This window comes from Girardinichthys multiradiatus, chromosome 9, assembly GCF_021462225.1.
Source record: "Girardinichthys multiradiatus isolate DD_20200921_A chromosome 9, DD_fGirMul_XY1, whole genome shotgun sequence".
Lineage (NCBI taxonomy): Eukaryota > Metazoa > Chordata > Actinopteri > Cyprinodontiformes > Goodeidae > Girardinichthys > Girardinichthys multiradiatus.
The window spans coordinates 9138534-9166026 of record NC_061802.1 but is presented as its reverse complement, the minus strand read 5'-3'; the positions used below and the strand labels follow the sequence as shown (position 1 = coordinate 9166026).

General features: G+C 39.3%; 1 protein-coding gene across 1 annotated transcript; it reads left to right on the top strand.

Moving 5' to 3' along the window:
- Window positions 1-2936: 2936 nt before the first annotated feature.
- lurap1 (leucine rich adaptor protein 1) lies at window positions 2937-25471 on the top strand. Its single transcript, XM_047375611.1, has 2 exons — window positions 2937-3949; window positions 23860-25471. The coding sequence occupies exons 1-2, from the start codon at window positions 3737-3739 to the stop codon at window positions 24691-24693; spliced, it is 1047 nt and encodes a 348-aa protein (XP_047231567.1). The 5' UTR covers window positions 2937-3736; the 3' UTR covers window positions 24694-25471.
- The last annotated feature ends 2022 nt before the right edge of the window (window positions 25472-27493 follow it).

Below are 27493 nucleotides of genomic sequence, written 5' to 3'. Positions count from 1 at the left end.
GCAGCATCTAGCCGGATAGATTTGCATTCACAATGTGTTGCATAATGTGGAAACTGTAGATCAGTCTCAGCATGTGGGTGTGCAAAAACCTGAAGATTTTCTCTTCCACCATCCGTTGCCATGGTGGTTTACATGGATACCAGGCTAATTACATGGTTACATGACCATTACAGACAGGTTTGTGTGCTTTTAAGGTCAAAGATAGAATTTCATCTCATTTTTGTTCATACTTGATCATATTTAAAAGGCAAATTTTACATTCCAGCAGCTAAGAGACAAAACAAAAGTATTATAGGACTGAGCATGAGCCTGGATAACCACTTCAAAGTTAGTTTTCTCTAATGTGGGATTATACCATGTGGTTCATGTATTATAATCTTCTCACAAAGGTTCATTAGCTTTTAAACTAACCTGTTGTTAACCCATTTAGCTGTTCTGGAGATCTATATTGTAACAAAGAACAGGCAGTGTCGTTTCTGATAAAGACAATGTGTTTGACTTGGCTAAAATGGCGTTCATCCATCCATCCATCCATCCATCCATCCATCCATCCATCCATCCATCCATCCATCCATCCATCCATCCATCCATCCATCCATCTGCCTACTCACTTCCAACTATCAAAGATCGGATCTCAGATAAAAGGGCCAAACCTGGTATTCCTCTACCCAGTGTCACTCTCTAGCTCATTCCATCCTACTTCGAGGAGCAGACTCTCATCCTGGCTCAATCTAACGTAACTAACATGGCTGTATACCTACTCCAGATACACAAAACACATATTGACTGGACAGCCAAATCAGCAACTCTGTAAGGGTAAAGATCTAGCCCACTGTCCCACAGCAATACAAAACTCAAAATCCTCTTCCTGAATCTGAGGTTTGACAATCTGTGGGAGTCTGCTTTACAACACTAGTGTAATCTTTCCCTGGGAGACTAAGAAGTGTGGTCATTTGAGAGTTTGAGAAAAAATTTTCAGTGCCCATTTACATCTTTTTACATTAAAATAAAGTACAGAATATCCCCCATTGTGGAGGAATAGACGGTTTCAGAGCATTGTTGAACCTCAGTGAATAAAAATTGATCATGTATTATACTGTCACGCCAGAATGATGAAAGTAACACTTTGGTGTTTGTCCTCCCGTCTTATCCAAAAGAACAATATCCTCCTTCAAATTCAGCATTTAATTCATTATTAGTTTATCAGTGATACAGATACACCTTTGTGCCTTTTCATTCTCTGAAGCAGCTTCATACAGCCATTTGGTGCATATATTTGAAACCCCAGCTATTCCAAGTCATCTCGCTGCTGTGGACTGGCAGCTAGGATGAGTGTTCACAGTAAAAGCATCAGGTCCCTTTGGGGACCTGAGGAGATCTGACTGCATATCAAAGTTCTCAGGGCGTCCTGTTCTTGTTTCTAAATGTACCAAACAATGCAATGTGTAGACACAACATATAATCAGCAAGGTACAATAGATCCTATCCTTGGCCTTTTTGATATAATTTATGTATGTTTCCAAAATGATTATTCTTTGGCCCAGCACTGATTTTAAATGTGTTTGTAGTAAACCTGTGGAAAAAACCTGATCTCCAGATTTGGTTCTGCTTCTCTTTTCAAGCCATAAGAGACAAAATCTCAGCAGGAAAATTATGCTCATCATTTCCCAAATGTTTTGACCATTTTTGTCTATACTTGCTTCATTGATGAAGGGGCCATTTGATCCTTTTAGCCCTGAAACCTTTCCACTAAATCAGTCCCCTGGTTTCATAACAATATGGCTTCAACCCACAGTTCCACATCAGGAGGTTCAGGCCTGTTAAAAATCTGTCTGTGCTGTGTCTGTGTAGCCTGAGAAAAAGTTGTCAAATGTGTAAGTGTGAGTCAGACTGTGGAGAATGGTGTGATCATCAGTTGTAACACCTCATTTGTCACACTCTTAACAGCTTTTCCAGCAAAATGAGTTCATAAACATGAACTGTAACTTTAAATCTGTGAATGTTGATTATTCAAAGCTTCATTAAAGCTGTAATATGATATTGAGTCCAGAGCATGATGTAGTTATTCCAACATAAACTGAGTTTTATACTTGTATAAAATACATGTATTTTTACTTGTATCTACATGTGGATAGTTACAGTTATAATAATGCTCTCTATTGCATTTAGTTGATTCACATTTTCATTTTGATGCATAGATTAAAGCAAAAAAATATAGTATAAGCACCTGCTACATTTAGAAATAGCGTTTGAATAAACATACTTAATTCGCAGAATGTCATACCTTTTCATCAATGTGCTATTTATGGAGCAACGCAAGTCTAAAAAGCTGATATTTGCTCTTTAATTTATTGAGATATTTGTTAAATTTGCTACGGCTGCTTAACAGACCTGTCTATGGAGGAGCTGCAGATATTCACAGCTCAGGTGTTGGAACGACCACCATTAGTTATGGGTTAAAATCTGGCCTGTATGGAATAGTGTCAAGAAGAAATCCATTGTTGAAGGAAAACTGGAGGAAGTCCCATTTTCAGCCACAGGCCATGTTGGAAACATGTAGACAAAGGTGTTCTGTACAGATGAGACCAAAGTGAACTTTTTGGCTTAAATACAAAATGCTTTTTGAAAAGCACATGAGACTAATACAGGTACATCTAAAAAAACAGAATATCTGGAAAAAGTTTAATATTTTTTGTCAATCATTTCAGAAAGTTAAAATGGATATATTATATAGAGTCATTACAAAAAGAGCGAACTATTTTAATTTTCTTGTAATTTTGTTGATTATAGGGTACAGATAATAAAATCCCAAGATTAATAGAGAACAGTCTTTCTACATGTAGACAGACAGATTGAGCAAAAAATCATTTAAAAGTAAATTATTTGATATCTTCATGACATCTTTTATTTTTTCTTCTTTTGCACCACAAATATATATTTTTTAACTTTTTAGAGGTTTACTACCACTTATTAACCACCAGACCACCCCCTCTATAGATAGATAGATAGATAGATAGATAGATAGATAGATAGATAGATAGATAGATAGATAGATAGATAGATAGATAGATAGATAGATAGATAGATAGATAGATAGATAGATAGATAGATAGATAGATAGATAGATAGATAGATAGATAGATAGATAGATAGATAGATAGATAGATAGATAGATAGAAGTTGCATAACAGTTAAACCTGCCTCCTTCGTATAGATTTTATTCTGAAAGTGAACCCGGAAGCAGATGTGTGTTATTGCGCCTGACTTGTCTCTGCTCTGGTCTCCTCTCCCACCATGCGGCTGGTGCTGGTCGCGGTCATCATGCAGGTGGAATCTGCGCAGTGTGCTTCAGAATAAAGATCTACTAAAGGGATCTCAACAGCTCCAACTCAGCTGGTCTCCTGACATCTGCGAGCGCTGAGGAGGAAGCAGCAACAAGCCATGGAACATACCGACAAATTGGATTTGTTTTCCTTCTGTCCTCGATCTTAAATTAGAAAGATGTTTAAAATTGCATTATGACCCATCAAAATTAATTATAAAGGAAACATCGCTCTGCGGGAAATAATAACACGCAGTTATGTTGTTACAAAGTGGTTCTTCTGTTGGCGCAGTCCAGCACAGCTCAGTGGGAGTCACAGAGGATGTCATCTAATCTCGAAGGAAGTGAAAGTCCCAAACAGACCAGAAGGACGTAATCTTTTGGGGATCGCTTCTCTTTGAACACGCTGGTGCGATGGATGAAGGCACTGCCAGCGACACCATCCCAGATCTGAAAGATATAGAGACAAAAATCGGCCGGAAGACCCCCGAAGGTTTGCTCAGGTGGATGAGAGAAGATGCGTCCTCTCTCCGGGGAGAAGGCAAACTGGCCACCCGTCAGGACACCAGTAAAGACACTGGGAGGAAGAGTTTGGATGAAAAGATTGGCAAACTCAGGATGGAGATGGTAAGATTTCGCATTGTGTGTGTTTGTGTTCTTCTGTGGATCAGGATCCAGCTTTTCCTGTGTCAGTCAAGGCAGAGTAGAGCTGTCACACTGACGCAGCTCCACGCAGGATCTGATCCAGCTGGAGAAGGTTGCTGTGAATATTTAAAACATTTAAGGAAAATATTCCATCCATGCTGAGGAGCAATGATTTGAAATGATGCACAACGTGTACAACAAAAGAGAAAAGTGCATTATCCTCTACAAGCCATCAGAATCCAGTTTAGATTGATTAGGTTAGATTATCTTGTAAAATGTTGGCTCTGGAGGAAGTAGTTGGCTAAATCCTATTTTACCTCTTGCCCCTCATTTTTAGCCTTTCCACCTTAAATTCTAGGGGAAGATGTTCCCAATTGTTTGTGTGGATTAGAAGAAGAGCAAAGAGGATTGGCTTTCTAAGCTCTTAGAAGCTGAGATTTTTCAGGAGCACACATGGAAACATAGAGATAGGAACAAATGTCTAAAAACAAATGCAGTTTGCTAATGCAGTCTCTCAAAAAATAAAAAAATAAATGTAAAAGAATAATCAATTTTAAAAACAAAAAGTGTCTGTCTTTATTTTACAATCTTTAGGCGTTTTTGGTAATCCATGGATTTTAAATTGTTTTAAACAAAGCATTGTGCTTCCCACTCATATTTGGACCATTTATCTTTTATGATGAGCTCCAAGTCTTAGCAGATGGAAGACCTTCTTGCCATAACCCTAATCTTTAGCTCCCTCCACAGATATCAGATTCAAGTCAGGAGTCTGGCTTGGCCACTCCAATCTTCAATATTGCTTCTGGTCAGAAGAAACATGGTGGTAAAATTAAAAGATTAACAAATACATTAATTAAACTAGAGGTCGAGGAGGATGAGGGAGGAAAGAGGTAGGGATGAACAGATGAATGGGTAAGGGAGGTTGGCAGTTGAAAAAACATGACACACTACGCTAAACAGGAGAGCTGAGTATAAATAGAGTACTGGATAATTAGAGGTGTGGTTTGGTGGGGCCCTGTTGAAGTTGGTAAAGAAACGTCTTAACTTCATATAATTAAAGTTCTATGGCAAAAGAAATTAGGTTTGTCCTCCAGACACCAATGTTTTTTGAGTTGGTCCATAAAATCTAAAAACAAATCTTTTAAAATGACCAAAACATTTTTGAAGCAGTTGAAGGTAGGTATGGTGACTGGTACCATAGGGTTTCAAGGTTTTAAAAAGATATGGTTTTAAAACCATTTCATTTTTCTGTTGGTTCAAATTTATTTTAATGAAATGCCAGAGAAATTGTCTGAAGTGACTAGAGTTTTTTTATGTAGCATGGAGAAAAGCAGTGCTGACCCTCCCCCACCTGTTGCTGTGCACTGTGGTTAGCTGGCTAAATAAAAACTCCTAAAGTTGTCCCTTTACTTAACGAGTATTAACAAAAAATGGCTAATTATCCAACTATTCTGATTTTTTATACTAGTACATTTATTTGAAAATACTACTTATGTTAATCTGAGTCAAAATTAAGATAAAAGCAAATTCATGTTGTAGATAACATTATAACTGTAATGATCAATATATTGTATTATGTTGCAGCAGTGGGAATGATTGTTGCTTTTGTGTTTTAAATATATCAGATCATGTTACACATTTTTTATTAGAAACTTTGTGTCAGAACTCTGATTCTAAAACTGTGGTATTTTTGCCAAGGTCACCAGCCCGTGGGAGTATCAGGGTTGGATCCATGCCTAGCAAGAAGCAGGGATTTTTAATTTCAAATCTGCCTTAACTTCCTTTCAGTTAAACATTGCCTGTAACTACAGGGCGGCTTAGTTGCTTTTAGCTAGGTATTATTAATGTAAGCTATCACCATTACCCAAAATGTGAAGTCAGTCCATCAGGAAAACTACTGTACACTTAATATATTACTCAATGTTTATGTAGATTTTTGTACAAAAATTACGAAAATGGAATAAAAACCAAAGATTGCTTTGCATTTTGTTACAGAGATTATACCAGACAAATTACTCATCCAACACAGTAAATCGTTCACTCTACAAGTCACCATTACATCATAACTAAAGGAAGACTGTCCTTGCTTCTGACATACTTGTTAGTGTGTTTTTAATATAAATTGGTTTAGGTAAGGCTCCACAATCAATAATTATTCAAAACTTCTCATTACCATAACATCAGCTCAATGTTGCTTGAAAATAAATTAACGTCATGTAATGTAAACATTAGTTTTTTGCTGTCTGGTGGGAACAAGTTAACTCATAAAAGAAAAACAAAAGTTATTATGACATTGTTTTATGTCCTGCGATGGACTGGTGACCTGTCCAGGGTGTACCCCGCCTCCAGCCCATAGACTGCTGGATATAGGCACCAACTTTCCTGCAACCCACTATGGAAGAAACGGTATAGAAAATGACTGATTGACTGACTGACATTGTTTTATTTCTTAAGTGCATGCAAGTCACTTTCAGTTGATTTAAACATGATTGCTTTTATTTTTCAATTGTTAATTATCACTCACTTCTCTTGTCAAGACTAGGCTGTTCATTGCTATTAAAGCTGATTATACCCCAATGAGCAGCTGTTGATTTCTCTGTCATCTTGTTTACAAGGATCCCATTGTCCTCCAACCAGCAGTGCAAGTCCACAGTTGTTTTCTTTCCCTTCAGTCTACATGCATGTAATGCATTCCTGTGGCAGATGGAGGCGTGCATGCAGCCTGTGGTTCTGACACAGAGCACATGCACTACCACAACCAGACTTCGCAACAAAGTGAGCCGTTATCTAAAGAAGTTTCTTCCGAACACAATGGTTCCATTCAAAAACATCCAAAAACACAGAATGGTACACAGTTGGTCACATAAAAGTTTAAATGGCCTCAGAACTGTTGCTGAAAGCGGTGATAGAAACCCAATCTTCCGCTTTTGGAAGAAGAAATACATCAGTGCTGAAGAAGCATCGTTAGTTATTATAATGAGTTAGGTGGGCCTGTAACTGTAAATTTACAGTTTTTGTTACCAGCAAATAGCCAAAAACTTGGCCTTTTTAAACCAGATGCATTCACAGTTGAGTTTTTGTTTTCAATTGATATCCCCACATACCATTTTACAAAAGCTAAATGTAAAATGAAGATGTATCTTGCCATATAAATAATAACTATGTGCTATATTCAAAATACTATGACAGCTGAGCCATTATATGATGCACTGCTGCCTTGCAGCAGGAGGGTCCTAGGTTTGAATGCCAGCCAGGGCCTTGGGCATGCACTCCTTGGACATGCATGGGTTCTCTGTGACTTCCTCCCAAAATCCAAAAACTTGCATCTTAGGTCTGTGTGTGTATGCAGGGGGTGTTTTTCCCTGTGATGGACTGGCAACTTGTCCAGGGCGTGACCTGGGTGTTGCTCATTGAGTACTGAAGACAGGCACAGCACAGCCGGTCAGAAATTTAAGAGTTTGATCTCTTTTTGATCAGTAAATGCACTATAGTAAGTGCTACCCATCAGTGCTGACAACAGTCTGTGAAGAGTGAAGTTTAGTTTTTTTAGTATCATTGAAGTGTTTAAAATTAAGTCAGAGGAAGCAGAGATATTGTATGTTAGACGCTTCTAGAAATAAAACTGTTAGGACCTTCTCCGCCATTCAGGCACCAAGAGAGTGACAGAGTGAGAGAGCTAAAGCAAATCATATGAAGGTTGATTTGAGTACAACATAGTAGCTCTGTCCCAAGATTCAGGCTGTCTGATATGGAAAATACTAAATTTGGAAATGTTGGCAGCCTTTTGCAACTCCACCAGTAAAGATAAGTTTCAACATATTTTAAGAATAGATGCAGAGAACGCAGCTTTAGTAATGATTGATTAACTAATCAGTTACATAAGAAGCTAATGACAGTTTAAAATGTCCCATCTGTAATACTTTGTTTTAAACTATTAGTAAAATCCGGCTATTTCACACATGGTGTGAGTTCATCTCTGCTCTAAATAAAAATGACAAGGAAAGATAAGAAAACAATATTTTGAAAGTTATATCTGTTTATAGTTCTTTACGAGAATTTTGAATTTGCTAAATTTACTAATAGCAGATTAAACACGTTACAAAATACTAATTAGGATTTAGCCGTAAAATATGGATTGGGGCATCTCTTTTAGACAGAGATAAACTTGCACTTTGTTTTGGAGGTGATTTTTTGAAAACCCACCAACTACAGATACAGATGTTACACAGTTCATGAAAGCATTTTTAATTAATTAAGCCCAAGAGCACATAATCCGACTTATTTAATCAATTCCCTTTGCTGGGGAGAAAGAAGGACAGACAAAACAACAGCAACTTCCTGCCTTGCAGATGGGTAAACCTTCAGCACAGACACACCCTCCTGTGTGTGTTTCATTCATCTTGCAGAGTGGTGTAATGTGTTGAGAGTGCAGAAGAGTAAATGTGAGCACTGCACTTTCATCAGCTATCTGCTTAGTAAGATTTACTGTAATGCATGTGCAAAGAGTCTGCAGAGTAATGCCAAATGGAAAAGCTCAGATGAACACACGGATGTGCACACAGTCTGGCAAAGTCACAGAATATGTTTTTTGTATTTTTAACACCTTCCACCATGTTGAAAATCTCATCAGAACAACATTATGAGTCAGAGTGTTGACGAGTAAAGTAATATCAGCATCTTTTCATGCAATAGTTTGCAGTAGTTCAAACCCTTATGCTATTGATCTGTTAGCATAAGGACAGCATGGGGATAAATACTTGAATACTTAATTAAAAGTGGTAAATCAAAGCTAGAAGGCTGTAAAATATGCCAAAAGGATTATTAAAAGATACTTTACCAGTTCCAAACAGGTCTTAATTTTTATAATTCAACATTTGACCACGCTTTTTGAAAGAATTGGTAGAATTCAATTAAAACTGCTGGTTTCTTGATGTGAACCTGTACCTTGATTATATCCCACAATTTTTTAAACAAATGTAGGCCATGGTTTAAGAAACAAACATTCCACAAGGTTAATGTTAGCCTATTTTTATCATGAATCACTAAAGTAGTCAAAGTAGAACAAACCAGAGGATGAAAACAGACTCAAAACACAGGATGTAGATGGTAAGTGAAGTTTATTCTTAGTGTAGGCTTGCCCAGGATAATAGGTTGGTGTTGTCCAGGAACCAGGGGAGGAGAACAGAATCCAGGAATCCAAGGTGAGAGTGCTGATGGTGAGTATATTTAAAGTGCAGTCCTTAGGTGAGTATTTACAAGGTGCAGGCAGGCAGGTAGACAGGTAGACAGGCAGGTAGGTAGCCGGGCAGGTAGGCAGACCACATAACTGAGGTTATGTTCCAGCGAAGACCTGTTTCAGCAGCTGCCTTAAGAAGCCCAGTGAGCTCATCAGGAGATGAGCGGCAGCTGCTGATAACGAGCTGCTAGAACCAACCAGAAGGAGAGGAGCTGAGATCCTACAGTACCCTCCTCTCAATGATTGCCTCCAGGCAATCCAGGACGTTTTTCAGGATGGCGTTTGTAGAAGGTCGTGATGACGGCAGGATCAAGGATGTGAGAACGGGGAACCCAGGATCTTTCTTTGGGTCCATATCCGTCCCAATCCACGAGATATTGAAATCCACACCCCCTACGCCGAACATCCAGGATCCAGGGGCTTTCAGAGACTGGTTTGATCTGAGAAACATGGACAGTAGGATGAATGTGCATGGAAGATGGTAGTTTGAGTCTCACCGCAGATGGGTTGATGATCCTCTCGATGAGAAGGGACCAATGTAATGGGGGGCCCACTTTCTGGGAGTATCCTTTAATTTAATGTTCCTGATTGATGTTCTTGTTCCGAGCACATGTGGGACAAGCTGCAACAAAGTATTTAATGTTGAGATTCATAGTTGGCCACCAGAAATACCTCTTGGTAAATGTGGTCATGCGAGTCACCCCAGGATGACAAGTCAGGTTATTGTTGTGCAGCCAGTCCAGAACTTTGACGACAGAGTTGGGAACAAACATCTTGCCCACTGGGCCAGTACCTGGGTCAGGTTCGGACCTCTGTGCCTCTCTGATGTCCTTGTCAATGGCCCAGGTGAGGGCGCCCACAATACAAGAGTCCGGGAGGATGGAGGTTTCAGTCTTAGGTTGGTTAGAATGAGAGAACTGGCAAGAGAGAGCGTCAGGCTTAGTGTTCTTGGAACTGGGTCTGTAGGAGATAGAGAAATGAAAGCGAGCAAAAAACAGAGACCAATGGGCTTGTCTGGGGTTAAGTCTCTTGGCATTTTGAATGTAGGAGAGGTTCTTGTGATCAGTCCAAAAGAGAAAAGGGATTTCAGTACCCTCTAACCAATGCCGCCATTCCTCAAGGGCCAACTTTATGGCTAAAAGTTCACGGTTGCCCACATCATAATTTTGCTCTGCTGGAGACAAGCGACGAGAAAAATAGGCACAAGATGTATTTTATCATCCACAGGGGACCGTTGAGATAAAATGGCCCCTACAATAAATTGTTTAGACGGATCAGGATGAGTCAATATGGGCGCCGAAGAAAATAAAGTCTTAAATTCACCAAATTTCCCTTTCCGCCTCAGGGGTCCAATGGAATGTTCTCAGAGAGGAGGTGAGTTGAGTGAGGGGTGCAGTGACCTGACTGTAGTTCCTTATAAACCTCCTGTAGAAATTTACAAATCCCAAGAACCTTGGAAGTTGCCTGCGATCACTTGGAGTAGGCCACTCTGCCACTGCCTTGGTCTTCTCGGGATCAGTTCTGTATTTGCCTGCTTCAAAAATGAAATCCAAAAAAGACACGGTGTGACGCTAAACTCCCATTTTTCGGCTTTAACAAAGAGTTGGTTTTCGTAAAGCCTTTGGAGACCTGTTCTGACAGTCACTAATGATGTTCTATGTCCTGGGAAAAATCAAAATGTCATCCAGATAAACGAAAACGAAGAGGTTGAGGAAATTGTGAAGAACATCATTAATGAGAGCCTGAAAAACAGCAGCACAGTCCTTAGGCGAGTATTTACAAGGTGCAGGCCGGCAGGCAGGTAGGTAGGTAGACAGGTAGACAGGTAAGCAGGTAAGCAGGCAGGCAGGCAGGTAGGCAGGCAGGCAGGTAGGTAGGTAGGTAGCCAGGCAGGTAGGCTGACAGGCAGTCCACATAACTGAGGTTATGCTCCAGCAAAGACCTGTTCCAGCAGCTGCCTTAAGAAGCCCAGTGAGCTCATCAGGAGATGAGCTGCAGCTGCTGATAACGAGCTGCTAGAACCAACCAGGAGGAGAGGAGCTGAGATCCTACAATTTTATCCATACCAAACCCAGTTTCTATGCAAAATTAAGCTTGTTCAAGTCCCTGGCACTGATGCTGCTTCCCCAACAGATGATGGCAGAAGAGATCACACTCTCCACAACAGACGTATACAAGAAAATAAGAAAACATCTCACTACAACATTAATTATTATTATTTATTAGTATTATTGTGAAAAGTTCTTATGCAGTAGTGGAAGTGGACAGTTCTTTTAGCCACTAACTGTGTTTAAAAAATTAACAGTCTGCACTCATTCACAACAATGAAAAACAGACAGAGAGCTAAACACTTGCACAACTCTTTAACTATCCTGGTATTCGTAGGAGGCTGGCTCCCTGGTTTAATTCAGATCTACGTACTTTAAAGCACAATATTAGAAAATCGGAGAGAAAATGGCGCTCTACACACCTAGAGGATTCCTACTTAATCTGGAAAAATAGCCTAATGTTGTATAAAAAGACATTTCACCAAGCCAGAACAGCTTATTTCTCATCATTAATAGAAGAGAACAAGAATAATCCTAGGTTTCTCTTTAGTACAGTTGCTAAACTTACACAGAGTCATAGCTCTGTTGAGCCATCCATTCCCTTAGCTCTCAGCAGTCATGAATTTATGGGATTCTTCTTAAATAAAATGGATTCTATTAAAAATAAAATCTTTGACATACTCCCGAAGATGATTACTTCATCCTCAGCAAGTGAGACAACATTGGAAATAACTGCAGAACCTGATTTGTGTTTGGACTGTTTTGATCCTTCCTGAGTTATCAGAAATATTAGCTTCATCTAAACCTTCAACTTGTATGTTAGACCCAATCCCAACCAAATTATTTAAGGAAGTGTTCCCTCTGATTGCCAGCCCCATTTTAGATATGATTAATCTATCTTTAGTAAATGGATATGTACCACAGGCTTTTAAGTTAGCTGTAATTAAACCTTTACCTTAGAAGCCTTCTCTTGGTCAAGATGATTTAATAAATTATAGACCTATATCCAATCTTCCATTCTTATCTAAAAGTCTTGAGAAAATAGTTGCTAATCTAATGTGTGAGCATTTACACAGCAATGACCTGTTTGAAGAGTTTCAGTCAGGCTTCAGAGCTCATCATAGCACTGAAACAGCTCTGCTGAAAGTCACTAATGATATTCTTATGGCCTCAGATAATGGACTTGTGTCTGTACTGGTTCTGTTAGATCTGAGTGCTGCATTTGATACAGTCGATCACAAAATTCTCTTAAAAAGGCTGGAATATGCTGTAGGGATCAGGGGACCAGCGCTAGGCTGGTTTAAATCCTATCCGTGTGACAGATTCCAGTTTGTTCATGTAAATAATAAATCATCTTTAAACTCCAGGGTTAATTGTGGAGTACCACAGGGTTCAGTACTTGGGCCAATTCTCTTTACTATATATATGCTTCAAATAGGTAAAATTATCAGGCAGCATAGGATAAATTTTCACTGTTACGCTGATGATACTCAGCTTTACTTATCCATAAATCCTGATGAGCCCAACCAGTTAGATAGACTTCAAGCATGTCTTGAAGATATAAAAACTTGGATGACTTTAAATTTTCTGCTTCTAAATTCAGACAAGACAGAATCTGTCGTGTTTGGACCGGAGTCTTTAAAAAAGAAACTGCTTAGTCAATCACTTAACCTGGATGGCATTAAATTGACCTCCAGTAATAAAGTGAAAAACCATGGTGTTATTTTTGACCAGGACATGTCATTTAAATCCCATATTAAACAGGTTTCTAGGATTTCCTTCTTTCACCTCCGGAACATTGCCAAAATTAGAAATATCCTATCCAGGAGTGACGCTGAAAAACTAGTCCATGCATTTGTTACTTCAAGGCTGGACTATTGTAAATGTCCACAAAATAAGTTAAAAGCCTTCAGCTGATTCAAAATGCTGCAGCAAGAGTTCTGATGAAAATTAAAAAGAGAGATCATATTTCTCTTATTTTAGCTTCCCTTCATTGACTCCCTGTTAAATCCAGAATAGAATTTAAAATTCTCCTCCTCACATATAAAGCCGTTAATGATCTAGCTCCATCATACATCAGAGATCTGATTGTTCCATATGTTCCTAACAGAGCACTTCGTTCTCAGACTGCAGGTTTACTGGTGGTTCATAGAGTCTCTAGAAGTAGAATGGGAGGCAGATCCTTTAGTTATCAGGCTCCTCTCCTGTGGAACCAGCTCCCAGTTTTAGTCCATGAGGCAGACACCCTGTCTACTTTTAAGGCTAGGCTTAAAACCTTCCTTTTTGATAAAGCTTATAGTTAGAGTGGCTTAGGTTATCCTGAGCTATCTCTGTAGTTATGCTGCTATAGGCTTAGGCTGCTGGAGGACATAATGACCACTTTCACCCTCTTCCCTACATTCTCACACCACTCTCCAATTTTGCATTATTTGCTGTTATTTCAGCTTTTAACTTTGTTCTCTCTTTTCTCTTCCTAGAAGCTACACCTGGCCTGACTCTGTGTCTACCTGTGACACCTTTCTGGAGGGGGGCATCGTCCAAGCTTCTGCTGGCAACAACTTAATGCTCACCTTCTACAGATGATCCACTTGGCCCTGTCTTTCAGTGTTTAACCCTTTCTCTCTCCTAGATATAGCAATTGTCTGAGCTTTTACTGTAACTAATTCTATGTGCTTTCTTTCAGACTCTAACCTTGAAAACTGGCTCAGAGTTTATATGTTCTTTCTTTCTAGATGAAACGACTAAAGGAGATACATCCATTAACATTTACTTTTCCTTCCCATAGAACGTACTCCTGGATCAGTGCTTCTTTGTTGTTCTTTTTGTGTCTCTGCTCTGTTCTCTCAAACCCCCAGTCGGTCGTGGCAGATGGCCGCTCACACTGAGCCTGGTTCTGCTGGAGTTTTCTTCCTGTTTAAAGGGAGTTTTTCCTCTCCACTGTCGCTACATGCATGCTCAGTATGAGGGATTGCTGCAAAGTCAACGCCAGTGACTGTCCACTGTCTCTACATGCTCATCCGAGAGGAGTGAATGCTACAAGTCTCTGACTCTATGCAATCTGCTGTGTTTCCTTAGATAGAAAAACATTTTATCCAATTTGAATAAGTAACTGAATCTGACTGCACTGTTCGATGATTAATTATAGGATTAATTGGAATGTATGTACCTGACTTTGTGAAGTGCCTTGAGATGACATGTGTTGTGAATTAGCGCTATATAAATAAAATAAACTGAATTGAATTGAATTGAAATATCAGTTGATTTGTAAGTTTTATTTATGAAAAAAAAACACAGTGGGTCATTTTTCTTACATTTGTCATATATTTCCCATTGCCCTACTATGGACTGGCGACTTGTCCAGGGTGTACCCCGCCTCCCACCTGTAGACTGCTGGAAATAGGCACCAGCTTCCCGTGACCCACTAAGGAATAAGCGGTATAGAAGATGAATGAATGTCATACGTTTCCCCCTTTTTGTTTTCTGTATATTTTCACTGCCCTGCTTGATCTTAGTCTCTCACTTTAGGACAAATAAAAGTCAGTGCAAAGTGAGCACTGAACATTCAAACTGTGAAAATCTGTTTATCTGGCCAGCTGCTTATAGGTGTCTCAGTTAGTGCATGGTTGTGTCTAATTAAATTATTATTAAATGAATAGTTTCTTTACCACTGCCCTGTTTATAAAAGGCTGTACAGCCACCCCCTGATGGAATTTTGCAGTCTAATTTATTTACTCCAAACCAAACTTGACAGCTTGGAATTTAAATTAGAATACAACTAGTGGAAACATTGTCATATGTATTTGTATTTAATTACTCTAACAATCACATTCATTTGTATTTAGTTTGTCCCATAGTTATAAAAGCTGCAGTATGGGACATCACCAAAATGCAGCATTTTTTTGTTTAATGTATATACAAATATTTATTTTTGATTTGTATATTGCAGTTAAACTCCCCATGAAGACCTTTAGCCATGACTGCTGAGTAGAATAATGCATGAGATAATTTTCAGGGAGGAATGCAGACAGATGGTTTATTTCAGGGTGAAGGGACTCTGCAAAGACGCCGTCTGTCTGCAGATGACCTGAAAGAGACTGGGAAGGTAAAAAAGCAGACAACAACACTAGAGGACATAGGAGACTGTGTGTGTTTATTTGGCTGCTGAATGAGATAACCGATGTCCCAGCTGGCAGTGATTCAGCAGTCTGTGTGACATTGGAAAGCTGTTTTTTTGCCATATGGGTGGGTCTGAGTCACGGTTCATGCTCCAACTGACTGTGCTATCATTGCTGCTAAAATTTTGCTATGCCTTTCTGAATCTATGCTTTTCTTGCGGTTGCACTGGAAGAACTGCATCCCCCCCTCCACAACACGACATCACCCCTTACCACAATTTTATTTATTAAAAAATAATTACAGGGGGTAAAAAATATAGAATATTTTTTCTCAAGACATGCTATAGTCAGTCAAAAGGTAAATCCTGCTGATTATATAAAACGTCCCACTGATCAGATCATGATTTTGGGGCATAAAGCTTTTGGTATTTCATGGTCTGTTTTATTCTTGCTCAAAGTTGCTTTCTGATTGTCCATGTTTTTGCAAGGCAGAGTACATCAAATTTACTTAACAGATAAACCAACAGTTGAAATCTGTTTTGCAGAGGAAATAATGAAGTGAAGACATTAGTCATTTTGAGATGTGGTTTAAAATTGTCTGTACTGAGGGTTTTCTTAACTATGTTAAAATAAGGTCCTGCATAGTGCTATGCACTAAACTATATGTTTTAACAGTGGTTTATCCACACATACATTTATTTAAAAAATGGGAAATGTGGATTTTCTCTAGTCTACGTACCCAGATTTCTACGTAAAACATCAGATATATACATACACCCCTATTTTAATAAATATATCTGTGTATTTGCTTTTCTCAGTTTTTTTTATTTTGCCACATACGCTGGTGTATTAAAAAACATTAAGGTGTGGCTACGCCTAAAAAGATTGATCATTTACATGAACAAACTGGAATCTCTCAGACAAATAAGATTTAAACCAGCCTACTGTTCCCTCTAGCTCTACAGCGTGATCAAGCCTTTCTAAGACAATATTGTGATTGACTATATCAAATGCAGTCCTGAAGAGGCATCCAAAACAGCTGCCCGAGCCACCTCAACTGTCTCCTCTCGATGTGGAGGAGCTGCAGCTCTACTCCGAGCTTTCCAGAATCATATGGATATATCAGATGTTGTCTCATGCCTGAGTTGTCAGGCTGAAATGTGTCTTTGGCTGTACCGTGTACTGATTCCTCAAAAACATGAAAATATCATTATTGATGGTTTGGTCCTGTGTTGTCCTGGAACTCTGTGTTCCACTTCCATCCTGTCTGGGTCACAGAAAAACACCCGCTTTGACCTATTCTCTCTTGACAGAGGCCTCCCTGTAATGAGCAAGTCTGAATTCACTGCATAGGTAAAAAATGAAGTTTGCAAGTTTGCATTCAATATAGATGCAAAATGAAAATAATCCTAAGTTTTAAGTTGAACAGCAAACCAACAAAATACCCTCTCCTCAGTCCTCACCTCAGTTTAACACTCAGTAGAAAACTGAGACATGACAGCATCATAAATTTAGTCAATCTATATACTCTTGTGCAGGGAAAGAGTTCAGCAGCAGAGCAGTGCACACAGCCTCTGTTTGTATTATGCTACCTCAGCACTGACAGGCACGGAGCTACTTTTACCACCACCCTCATTAGGCACATGGACAATGCCAGGCAGAATCTGCCTGTGCCAGGTTACCAGCAGGTTTAGAGGCACACACACCTACAGGAAGATGCAGTTGCTGATCTCCAGAACCCATTCATGCAACAGTCCTCCCTGTAAACGTATGACTGTGTGTGTTTCATGCACAGTGTGTGCATATGTTCAAGAAGCTTCATTAAACAGAATATTACATTGCAAGCGCTTATTTCTCTTGCTGATTAAGTCCTACAGCTAATAAAAATCATCATTTCTGTTTCTCAGATGATTTGAGCATTACATAATATAGAAATACATACCAATAAAAAGGATTTTATATTATAAATATATTATGCCTTAAACAATCATAGGGAAAAAAACGCTGACTTGACGGGTCAGTGCTAAGGAAGCTGTTGACAGAGAGTTGTGTTAAGCATAATAATGTATAATAATAATACAATTTAGTGGAACAAAAGCGTGTAGTAGGAAACTAGGCAATCCAAAGCACTTTACACAAAATCAAAGGAGAAAAATTAATGATACATTTTTTTTTTTAATGTTGCTGAAATGTTAAAATGTAAAATTATCATACATCTCACACTTTAATCATTCATCAGTGATCGGGCAAATGGTAAATTAGAAAGACTTGATCAAAAGCTGCAGTAAACTTGTAACGTCTTCAGCCTTAGATTAAAGGACCCAACAGCTTCTGCACATATTAGGTTTTCGGGGAGTGCATTCCAGAGCTGAAGAGCATAGAAACTAGATATAGCCTCCTCTTGTTTAGTTCTGGTCCTAGGAACACTGAGTAGGCAGGTCTCTGATGACCAGAGGGGTTTGGTTCACATTTGACAAGTAACACAGAAATGTATTTCGGCCAAAGAACAAATAGTACTTTATAGACCAACAGAAATATTTCAAAACCTATCATTTTCCAAACAGGGACCTAGTTCAGTTAATTAAGAACTGGTGTGTGATATAATCCATTATCCTGCTCTTTGGCCACAACTCTGGCGGCAGCATTTTGGATGAGCTTCAGCTGCCTGATTAGTTTGTTACAGACACCTGTAAATAAACCATCAAAATAATCCAACACAGTGAAAAAACATGCCTCAGGTTTTACAGGTTCCTGTTTGGACAAGATACCCTTTATTCTGACAATGTTTTTAAGATGATAGCAAGCCAATTCGAAACTACTTTAACAGACTTTATGTGGTTGTTAAAATTTACATTAGTGTCCAAACAACAACAAGATCTCTTGCATGCCCTGTGGTCTTTAGTTCCCTTGGGTCTAGTTAACCTGTGATCTCTGCCCTCACACTTTTGGGACCAAAAGCAATCATTTCTGTCTTGTCTGCATAAGGATGGAAGAAAGTCTGATCCATTCACTCACTGTTTTATGGACGACTTGATTTAGGGATTGAAGTGGGCTTTGGAAAGGCAGTATTACAGTGATAAAAATGTATGTGTCAGTAGCATGTATATGGCAAGAGATGTTGTAATACTCTATAATCTAGGAACTCAGTCTTGAGAAGATTGTGACCCAAAGCCATTTAGGGTGAACTGCAGCTGGAGTCAGTACTTGAAGAGACCCCCCTGAAACAGGACATTGGTTACAATTGTTGAATTCAGGTGCGACTCGTGGCATAGCAATAGAGTGCATAACCCATATACGGAGGCCTCATTCCTCATGTCTTCCCCTTCTCTCCACTCACAGTCTGCCCACTTTGAACAAAGAATAAAGGCCACTAGTGCCACAAAATAAAGAAAAAAATACTATTGCATCCATAGTTTTAAGCAACTGCTGGTGAGATGGATGTATGGATGGATGTATGGATGGATGGATGGATGGATGGATGGATGGATGGATGGATGGATGGATGTTTTAAGCAATTCCTGAACCAGAGACGATATTAGAACCGGTTTGATCGCGTTACATTCATATTAAATTTTAATCTTTTACCTGTGTTACACTGTACGATAAAAGATGTTAGACCGCACAACTTGTTGTTGCACCAACATTACCTCAGACAAATCTGACAGGTCTCCAACACCTAACAACAAATTGACAATTTAGGGTACTAATGTGCCTACTTTTAGAATAGGACACTGAAAGAGGGAGAGCAGGAGAGCCTACAGGAAAGAATAGAAAATGGTAAAAGTGCTCCTAACTGGGCAAAGACAGGTAGAGAAACAAACGTTAGTCAAAGCAGCAGTAAAGCTTCACAATGTTCCCCAAAAATATGAGACACTTCTTGGTATTTGTTGTAATTCCCCTTTTCCACTGGCTCTAATTAGCCGGCTCCGCTCCACTCAGTCTCTCTCTACTCGGCACAGAACCTGTTGTGTTTCCACCAACCCACTGACGACTGGAGCTATGGCTTAAAGGCCTGTCTCCAGTCATCAGTGTATTGCACTGTGCAATACACATTGTTACATTAATGTAGACTGCATGAAACAATAATAAATAAATAGAAAATGAAAACATAAATAAACATAATACACATCTTTTTTGTAATATTGTATATGCAAGAATATCTTATATGCTTTTTTCATGTATAAAATAATCCACTGGGAAAATTATCTGCCCAGCCAGAACTTATAAAATAAATCTCAGGGGTTCTGATGTGAGGGGGTGTGGCAGAAGAAGCAGAGAGGAGAGACGCTGCTGTCTGGACTAGTACAGCTCCAAAGTTTGCTTGAAGAAGTTACAATTTTAGGCTTTATGAGGAAGTTTTTGTATTAGCCATGACAATACAAGGACAAGGACCATCAATAAATTTCCAAACCTAACACACTGTTTCATGGTGGTATTGTTTTGTGTGTTTTGCGGGAAATGTTTGTGCGTTTGAACAGCTGATTTTATGTATGATGAGCTGATTCAGGATGTTATTAAATACAGCGTTTTGCGTCCATGTAATTCAGGAAGGTGATGTGCCCTTTTTCTTTTCTTTCAGCCTTCAGGCATGGTTTATAATTGTAAATGGTAAAAGTATAATTCGGTTTGACCAACTCCAGCCATTGTTGTCCTTAATATCATTGTAGTCTTGGGTTTTATTAATTTTTCCTTGTACTATATCAGCAAAAACCTTATAATTTCTCCTCGCCCCATGGCCAATCAGTGAACAGCAGTCTGTTCATGTCACATTTAGTCCCTACTCAGCCCTGTACCTGCTTTGGAGCAGGGAGAAAAAAAGCAGTTGGCACTACGGAAAAACACTCACAAAGTGGGTGGAGTTGAGTGGAGCCGGTCTAAATACAGGTCCTTCTCAAAATATTAGCATATTGTGATAAAGTTAATTATTTTCCATAATGTCATGATGAAAATTTAACATTCATATATTTTAGATTCATTGCACACTAACTGAAATATTTCAGGTCTTTTATTGTCTTAATACGGATGATTTTGGCATACAGCTCATGAAAACCCAAAATTCCTATCTCACAAAATTAGCATATTTCATCCGACCAATAAAAGAAAAGTGTTTTTAATACAAAAAACGTCAACCTTCAAATAATCATGTACAGTTATGCACTCAATACTTGGTTGGGAATCCTTTGGCAGAAATGACTGCTTCAATGCGGCGTGGCATGGAGGCAATCAGCCTGTGGCACTGCTGAGGTCTTATGGAGGCCCAGGATGCTTCGATAGCGGCCTTTAGCTCATCCAGAGTGTTGGGTCTTGAGTCTCTCAACGTTCTCTTCACAATATCCCACAAATTCTCTATGGGGTTCAGGTCAGGAGAGTTGGAAGGCCAATTGAGCACAGTGATACCATGGTCAGTAAACCATTTACCAGTGGTTTTGGCACTGTGAGCAGGTGCCAGGTCGTGCTGAAAAATGAAATCTTCATCTCCATAAAGCTTTTCAGCAGATGGAAGCATGAAGTGCTCCAAAATCTCCTGATAGCTAGCTGCATTGACCCTGCCCTTGATAAAACACAGTGGACCAACACCAGCAGCTGACACGGCACCCAGACCATCACTGACTGTGGGTACTTGACACTGGACTTCTGGCATTTTGGCATTTCCTTCTCCCCAGTCTTCCTCCAGACTCTGGCACCTTGATTTCCGAATGACATGCAGAATTTGCTTTCATCCGAAAAAAGTACTTTGGACCACTGAGCAACAGTCCAGGGCTGCTTCTCTGTAGCCTAGGTCAGGCGCTTCTGCCGCTGTTTCTGGTTCAGAATTGGCTTGACCTGGGGAATGCGGCACCTGTAGCCCATTTCCTGCACACGCCTGTGCACGGTGGCTCTGGATGTTTCTACTCCAGACTCAGTCCACTGCTTCCGCAGGTCCCCCAAGGTCTGGAATCGGCCCTTCTCCACAATCTTCCTCAGGGTCCGGTCACCTCTTCTCGTTGTGCAGCGTTTTCTGCCACACTTTTTCCTTCCCACAGACTTCCCACTGAGGTGCCTTGATACAGCACTCTGGGAACAGCCTATTCGTTCAGAAATTTCTTTCTGTGTCTTACCCTCTTGCTTGAGGGTGTCAATAGTGGCCTTCTGGACAGCAGTCAGGTCGGCAGTCTTATCCATGATTGGGGTTTTGAGTGATGAACCAGGCTGGGAGTTTTAAAGGCCTCAGGAATCTTTTGCAGGTGTTTAGAGTTAACTCGTTGATTCAGATGATTAGGTTCATAGCTCGTTTAGAGACCCTTTTAATGATATGCTAATTTTGTGAGATAGGAATTTTGGGTTTTCATGAGCTGTATGCCAAAATCATCTGTATTAAGACAATAAAAGACCTGAAATATTTCAGTTAGTGTGCAATGAATCTAAAATATATGAATGTTAAATTTTCATCATGACATTATGGAAAATAATGAACTTTATCACAATATGCTAATATTTTGAGAAGGACCTGTAGAGCTAGTGGTAAAGGGACATAGGCTGTCTTTGATCGGAAGAGAGAAGAATCAGCAGTTGGCTTGTCTGTCCCACTGACCAACCAAAGACTACTGATTCAAGCTCTTGACCAGAGACTGTATCATAATTCTTTCACCAAAAAATATTTTCACTAAGACAGTCAATAATTACAATACCGTTAAGCTGGCTTTACTTGAGCCAAGGATGGCCACAACAAGTTTTACCTTACTCCAGGTAAGAAGCTTCTTCAACATTGTTCTGTCCAACATGTGCAAAGCACCACTGTCGTTAACCAGAAAATGACCTGCATCATGATGCTACCACCATCATGCTTATATTTGTAGGTACAGTAATCTTGCACTTTTACCACAGGCAGTCTCACCTTGACTTCTCCGAACATTTCTGGTCATTGTGGTGAAATAGTTCAATCATAAACTTAAAACTTTTCCCAAATAACATTTAGTCGGCCCATATAGGTAGCTGCTAATTTCAAGAAAACCTATTGCCACCCTCCAGAGGGATTAAAATCCAACTTCACTGGGCAGTAACACTTTAGTTCCAGCAGGGTCCAGTTCATTGCAGGCTTCTGCCTAGAGGTTCATTTGAACATTCTTGTACGCTTTAACCCTAACCAATTTTCTCTCATCTGAGGGTTACATGTCAGATCTTTTTCCAGACTTGGCCAACCAAGTCTGAAATTCTAATTACTTGTACTTGAACACCGTTGTTTGACCTTTGATCTTTGAATCTGCACTTGAATCGGCTTGTTAAGAAAAAGGTCCCAAAAACTTTCCCAATGTGAGTAAAGCTACAATTTACTTTCTTCAATCTTCTGAGTTCCATAGACTCTCCCATTGTTCTGATTATTCTTGACTATTGGTCAGGCCAGGGAGTAGGATTTATTATGATTACACAAAATGACATATAATTGAAATAGTTCTTAGCCAGATCTATGCTTTTTCCCGGCCAAAAATCACAAATCTACTCTAATTTTATTGCTACTGTGACAGCAGATCCTGTTGGGTTTAAGAGTGAGATATTTAACAGAGACACTGTTAGTGCAGCATAATTAAATACTGTAACGCACAAAATGAATACATGGAGAAACCAAGGAAAGTGGGTGAGGGAAGAATTGTGCTGAGAGAATATAATTTGGCAGAGCTTTAAATGTTGGTGCCATATATCACCTCCTGGTGTGCTTTCCACTGCAGACCTCTGCAGTTCTATTCCAAGGAAGAATTTTCCATGACCACAGAAACTCTTTTTCGTCTTCTGTATTCAGCTGAATATTATGCAGTGGATTATAGTAGCCAGTTTTGTGTAGTTCTTACTTTCACTGTCACTGTTTGTTATAGAAATTTTGGAAAGGTTTTATTTTTTTCAAAGCATCTAAAAAGCTGTTTAAGGCCACTAATGTGTCACACTTTCCACTGTCCAATTTCAATCTCTGAGCTTCTTCTGCAGGGCCTGTTTTAGTCCCATTTTCCTTTTATTTTTCATCTGTGAGACCTTTTCTTCTCTAATTTGTTTTCCATTTATAGTATTGGGGCCTCCCCCTGCATGTGTCTTTTATACATTTCTTCCAATTATAGTAATCAGTAAAACTTTAATAGCCTTATAATAGTGTTAGCACATGAGTCTGGAGCCAAAAGCTGGTTGTTTTAAATGCTTTCCAGGCGCACCCTGTGGATACCTGTTATAAGACTATTTTTTGTGTCAGCAAACATTTTCTTCTTTTTGTCACTTTTGCAATACATTATGTGGTTGTTTTCTATGTAGTGGATATCAGCTACTTCATCTTTTAAATGTGAATATATCTGATATTAGGATAAGAAATGAGAAAAGAGAATGAAGTAAATTCTAGAAGGTATAGTTGCAGATTATTATTATTATTCAATACTGGACACTGCTTGATGAACATGGAACAAATAATTAAACAACACCTCTAATTTCATACATTTTGATAATATTTTCAAGATATCTCTTTTATTGTGTCTACAGGCCTATCTTCGCTCAGTGGATGTCAAGATTCTGCAACAATTACTGGCAGTCCATGAGGGCATTGAGGCAGTAAAATGGCTGATGGAAGAGCGCAGCACACTAACCAGCCACTGCAGCAGCCTGACCAGCAGTCAGTACAGCCTCGGCGAGGGCCCAGACACCTCTTGGAGAGGGTCCTGGAGCAGCTTGCAGGACCCCACCAATGAAAAGCTGGACAACATTTCCATTGGCAGCTACCTGGACACCCTCGCAGATGACATGGATGAGTACTGCCCCTCCAGCTCAGAGTCTGTCATTTGCTCCACCACACCACCGGGTTCAGAAGTTACCCCTGGGAGCAACACAACCGGAGGCTCTAGAGTATCTGGACCAGGATCTGCTCTGGGAGCTAGGTCTAATAATGGGGTTGGGAATCGAATTCAGTCTGGGCCAAGTGACAAGGAAGAAGTGATAGGGGGACCTAGGGTTAGTGGATCTGGAAGATCAGCAGATCTGGTCAAGTCTTACCAAGTCAAGTCAGACGGCTCCAAAGAAGACATTTCAGTCCGGACCAAGCCTGCAGAGATAAATAAGGGCAGCCCTGTTTTAAAAGACAATGCCAAAACACACATGACTAAGGCCAATTGTGTTCTGGAAAAACCGGCAACACAGACAGGCAGTCCAACTCGCAAAGGCCTGATTGACAAACGGGGAACCAGCCAGAGTCCCAAAGCTAAACCTTACAAAAACGGAAAGATCGACTTGGATACGTGCAAAATGAACGGCAAAATGCATCTGGAGTACGATGCCCACTGGCATTGGGTCCAGTCACAAGAAGATGTGACGTTTTTGTAAAAAAGGGCCCTCACATGAGAGCCTATTTGGAGGGAACCACTGTGGTAAATGTATATATTCAGTGAAACACACTGGGTATGGTAGACAACAGCATGTTTATCAATCCTTCCCTCTTGTGACTGCACTAACCTTTCTAGAAAACATTGATGTCACTATATTACACAATATTTTGCTTTCCAACGTTTTGGCCAAACCGGGCTGCCACACTCAGATTTAGGAAAATGTGTTTGAAAATTCAGTAACATAGTTTGTCTCAGGATATTTTTGGCATATATTTTTATTTTCTTGCAGAAATAAAGCACAGTAACATGATTTGCCAGAGAGCTGAAACATGATTGCAGATTCTATGACATGGCAGTGGTTTCTAAATTTTCTTGTTTATAAATCTGTGCCTCCTTTAACCCACGATGAGACTTGTCAATAAGAAAGTCTGTCCTGTTGAGAATTAATTGCTTATTTTATATTGTTTCATTTCACCAGATTTAGATTCAGTCATAAAAATCTCTCTCCAGATTTGTCACATGACCATTTGCAGGGGTCCTATCCCTTGAGATTGGAGATTCCGAAAACAATGGCACTAGTGTAATTAGATCTATGGTATTTAAGAAGAAAGAAATCCAGTATAAATTAACACCCTTTCTTACAAAAGGCTGGGCGACTGTGGCTCAGTAGGAAGAGTAGTTGTCTTGCAATCAGAAGGTTGTGGGTTCGATTCCAGCTTCCTCCTGCCATATGTCAATGTGCCCCTGGGCAAGGCACTTAACCTCAAGTTGCCTACCGATCTGCGTATCGGTATGAATGTGTTAGTGAGTGCGATTGGGTGAATGTGGTGCTAGTGTAAAGTGCTTTGAGTGGTCTGTATGACTGGAAAGGCACTATATAAGTTCAGTCCATTTACAGTGGATTCCAATAAATTGTATGTTAAAAATGTTCATAAGTTCATACATGCCATAACTTTGCTTGTCTGGTCATTATAGACCACATTTCTTAGTGGATTTATCCTAAATGTGCAGTGCAAGTGAGTATTTTAAATTTGTGCGCATGTTACTACCTGATACATTCCTCTAACTAACGGTAACATTTAATGTCTTAGGAAAACAAATCCAATAAGGTTTGAAAATGTTTAAGAAACAAAGAAAATATACCCCTAATGGTATTTGTGTCATTGTAGAGTTTTACTACAGCTAAACTATTTACATAATATAAAATATAATAATGTCCACAATACAGCTACTATGTGCATCAGTTATTAGTGGTGACTGAATGTGTGAAAAAACTAAATATAGCCTATTATTTTATTTCTTTTACTTTTATGCAATGAAGAAGTTGTGCCTCTTTAGTGTAAACTGTCATCATAAAGCCTGAACGTCTTGGAAAGCATTGTTTTTTTTCACTATGCCTTTGCCTCTGCTTGTATGTACAGATATAGCTTGACCAGGACTCTGTGTGCTTTTGAGTGTGGACTGGTAAATGTGTTATGTCGACTGGGTTGATGTTGCATGCCTGGTGATGAAAGCTTTAGTAGCTGATTTGTGAGGATGGTGTGGAAGACCAAACAATCAGACAAAAAAAGCAATGTTTTATCAAACCCTTGCCACTGGCTTGCAGGAGTGGGCTTATTCAACAAAATAAATCTAATAATACATTCTGTTCTTGTATAACAATGTTACTTATGAGCCCCAAAGGTTTTTAAAACCTTTTTGGCTCATCCATCATGCCTTTACTACTCCTCCTGTCAGTCAGCACTTAAAACATACTAAAGGAAATGGGTTGGTGGACTACATCTGTTACACAGCTGGACATCTTGCATTATGTGTGCATGACATTTAGCCTATACAGTAAAAATCTTTGTAAAAGATTTTAGGGCATGTGTCATCAGTTTTATAACTTTTTTCCTTTTTCAGTGTTGTTCTTGCTCGTAGCTCACAATACTAGTTTTCCTTTTTAAGCCTAGAACGCAGAACATCATTCTACACTGAATAACACTACGACCAACCAAAACAAAGGAACTGATATCAAAGTTTGCAGATTGATAGTGAGAAGAAATGTCCAGATATGTCCTTGCTAGGTTATGTGGAAATTCCAAAAATTGTGGTTAGGTCCGTGCACCGGATTGTATATCTCTGAAATGAAAACTGTTGAAACTGTAATGGGCCGCTGAACTATCCAGGGTGCACACCACCTCCAGCAACCTTGCACATTTAAATATGGTTAAGCTGATGTTTAATAAATGGATTGATGGAGGATGTCAAGTTATCACCATCTTAAGGAATGGATTATTTAGCTTGTTTCTTCTAAATTCTGTTTATGGCTTAAAAAGACCCTGAAACAAAGGTGACATCTAAAAAGTAATAGTCAAGTCAAGCAATAAGGTTCCAAAGTTGTCACTGTGAAAAGAAAACAAAAAGTTTGGCAGATTTGAAGTCAGTTAGTTTCAAATGGGTTCTTCTTTTTTCTTTGTGTACAGACTTAGATGTTACACTTAACATCTATTCATCTGAGCCACTGAAGTGTTTTCTCTCCTTCTCACTTTCTCATTTATTCCACTTTTCACCACCCCAGCAGTTTGATGGAAACATTTAGTCTATGCCAACAAACACATCATGTGCACACAATGGTCTCTCATTGGAGACAGCACCATAAAACAAGCACTGTAGAAACAGTGACTACAGACAAGAAAGGAAAAGTGAGCTCAAACTTGATCCTGAACTCTTAAACAAATGGGAACACCGTCCCCCACTTTTCTCTTTAAATACAAGAAGAATGTCAATTCCTTATATGACTACAGCCCTGGTACAGT

Bases quoted from the DNA above. Each gene is read 5' to 3' on its own strand.
- lurap1 (XM_047375611.1), top strand. From the start codon at position 3,737: ATGGATGAAGGCACTGCCAGCGACACCATCCCAGATCTGAAAGATATA. The intron at 3,950-23,859 runs GTAAGATTTCGC...TTGTGTCTACAG, and splicing joins GCAAACTCAGGATGGAGATG to GCCTATCTTCGCTCAGTGGA.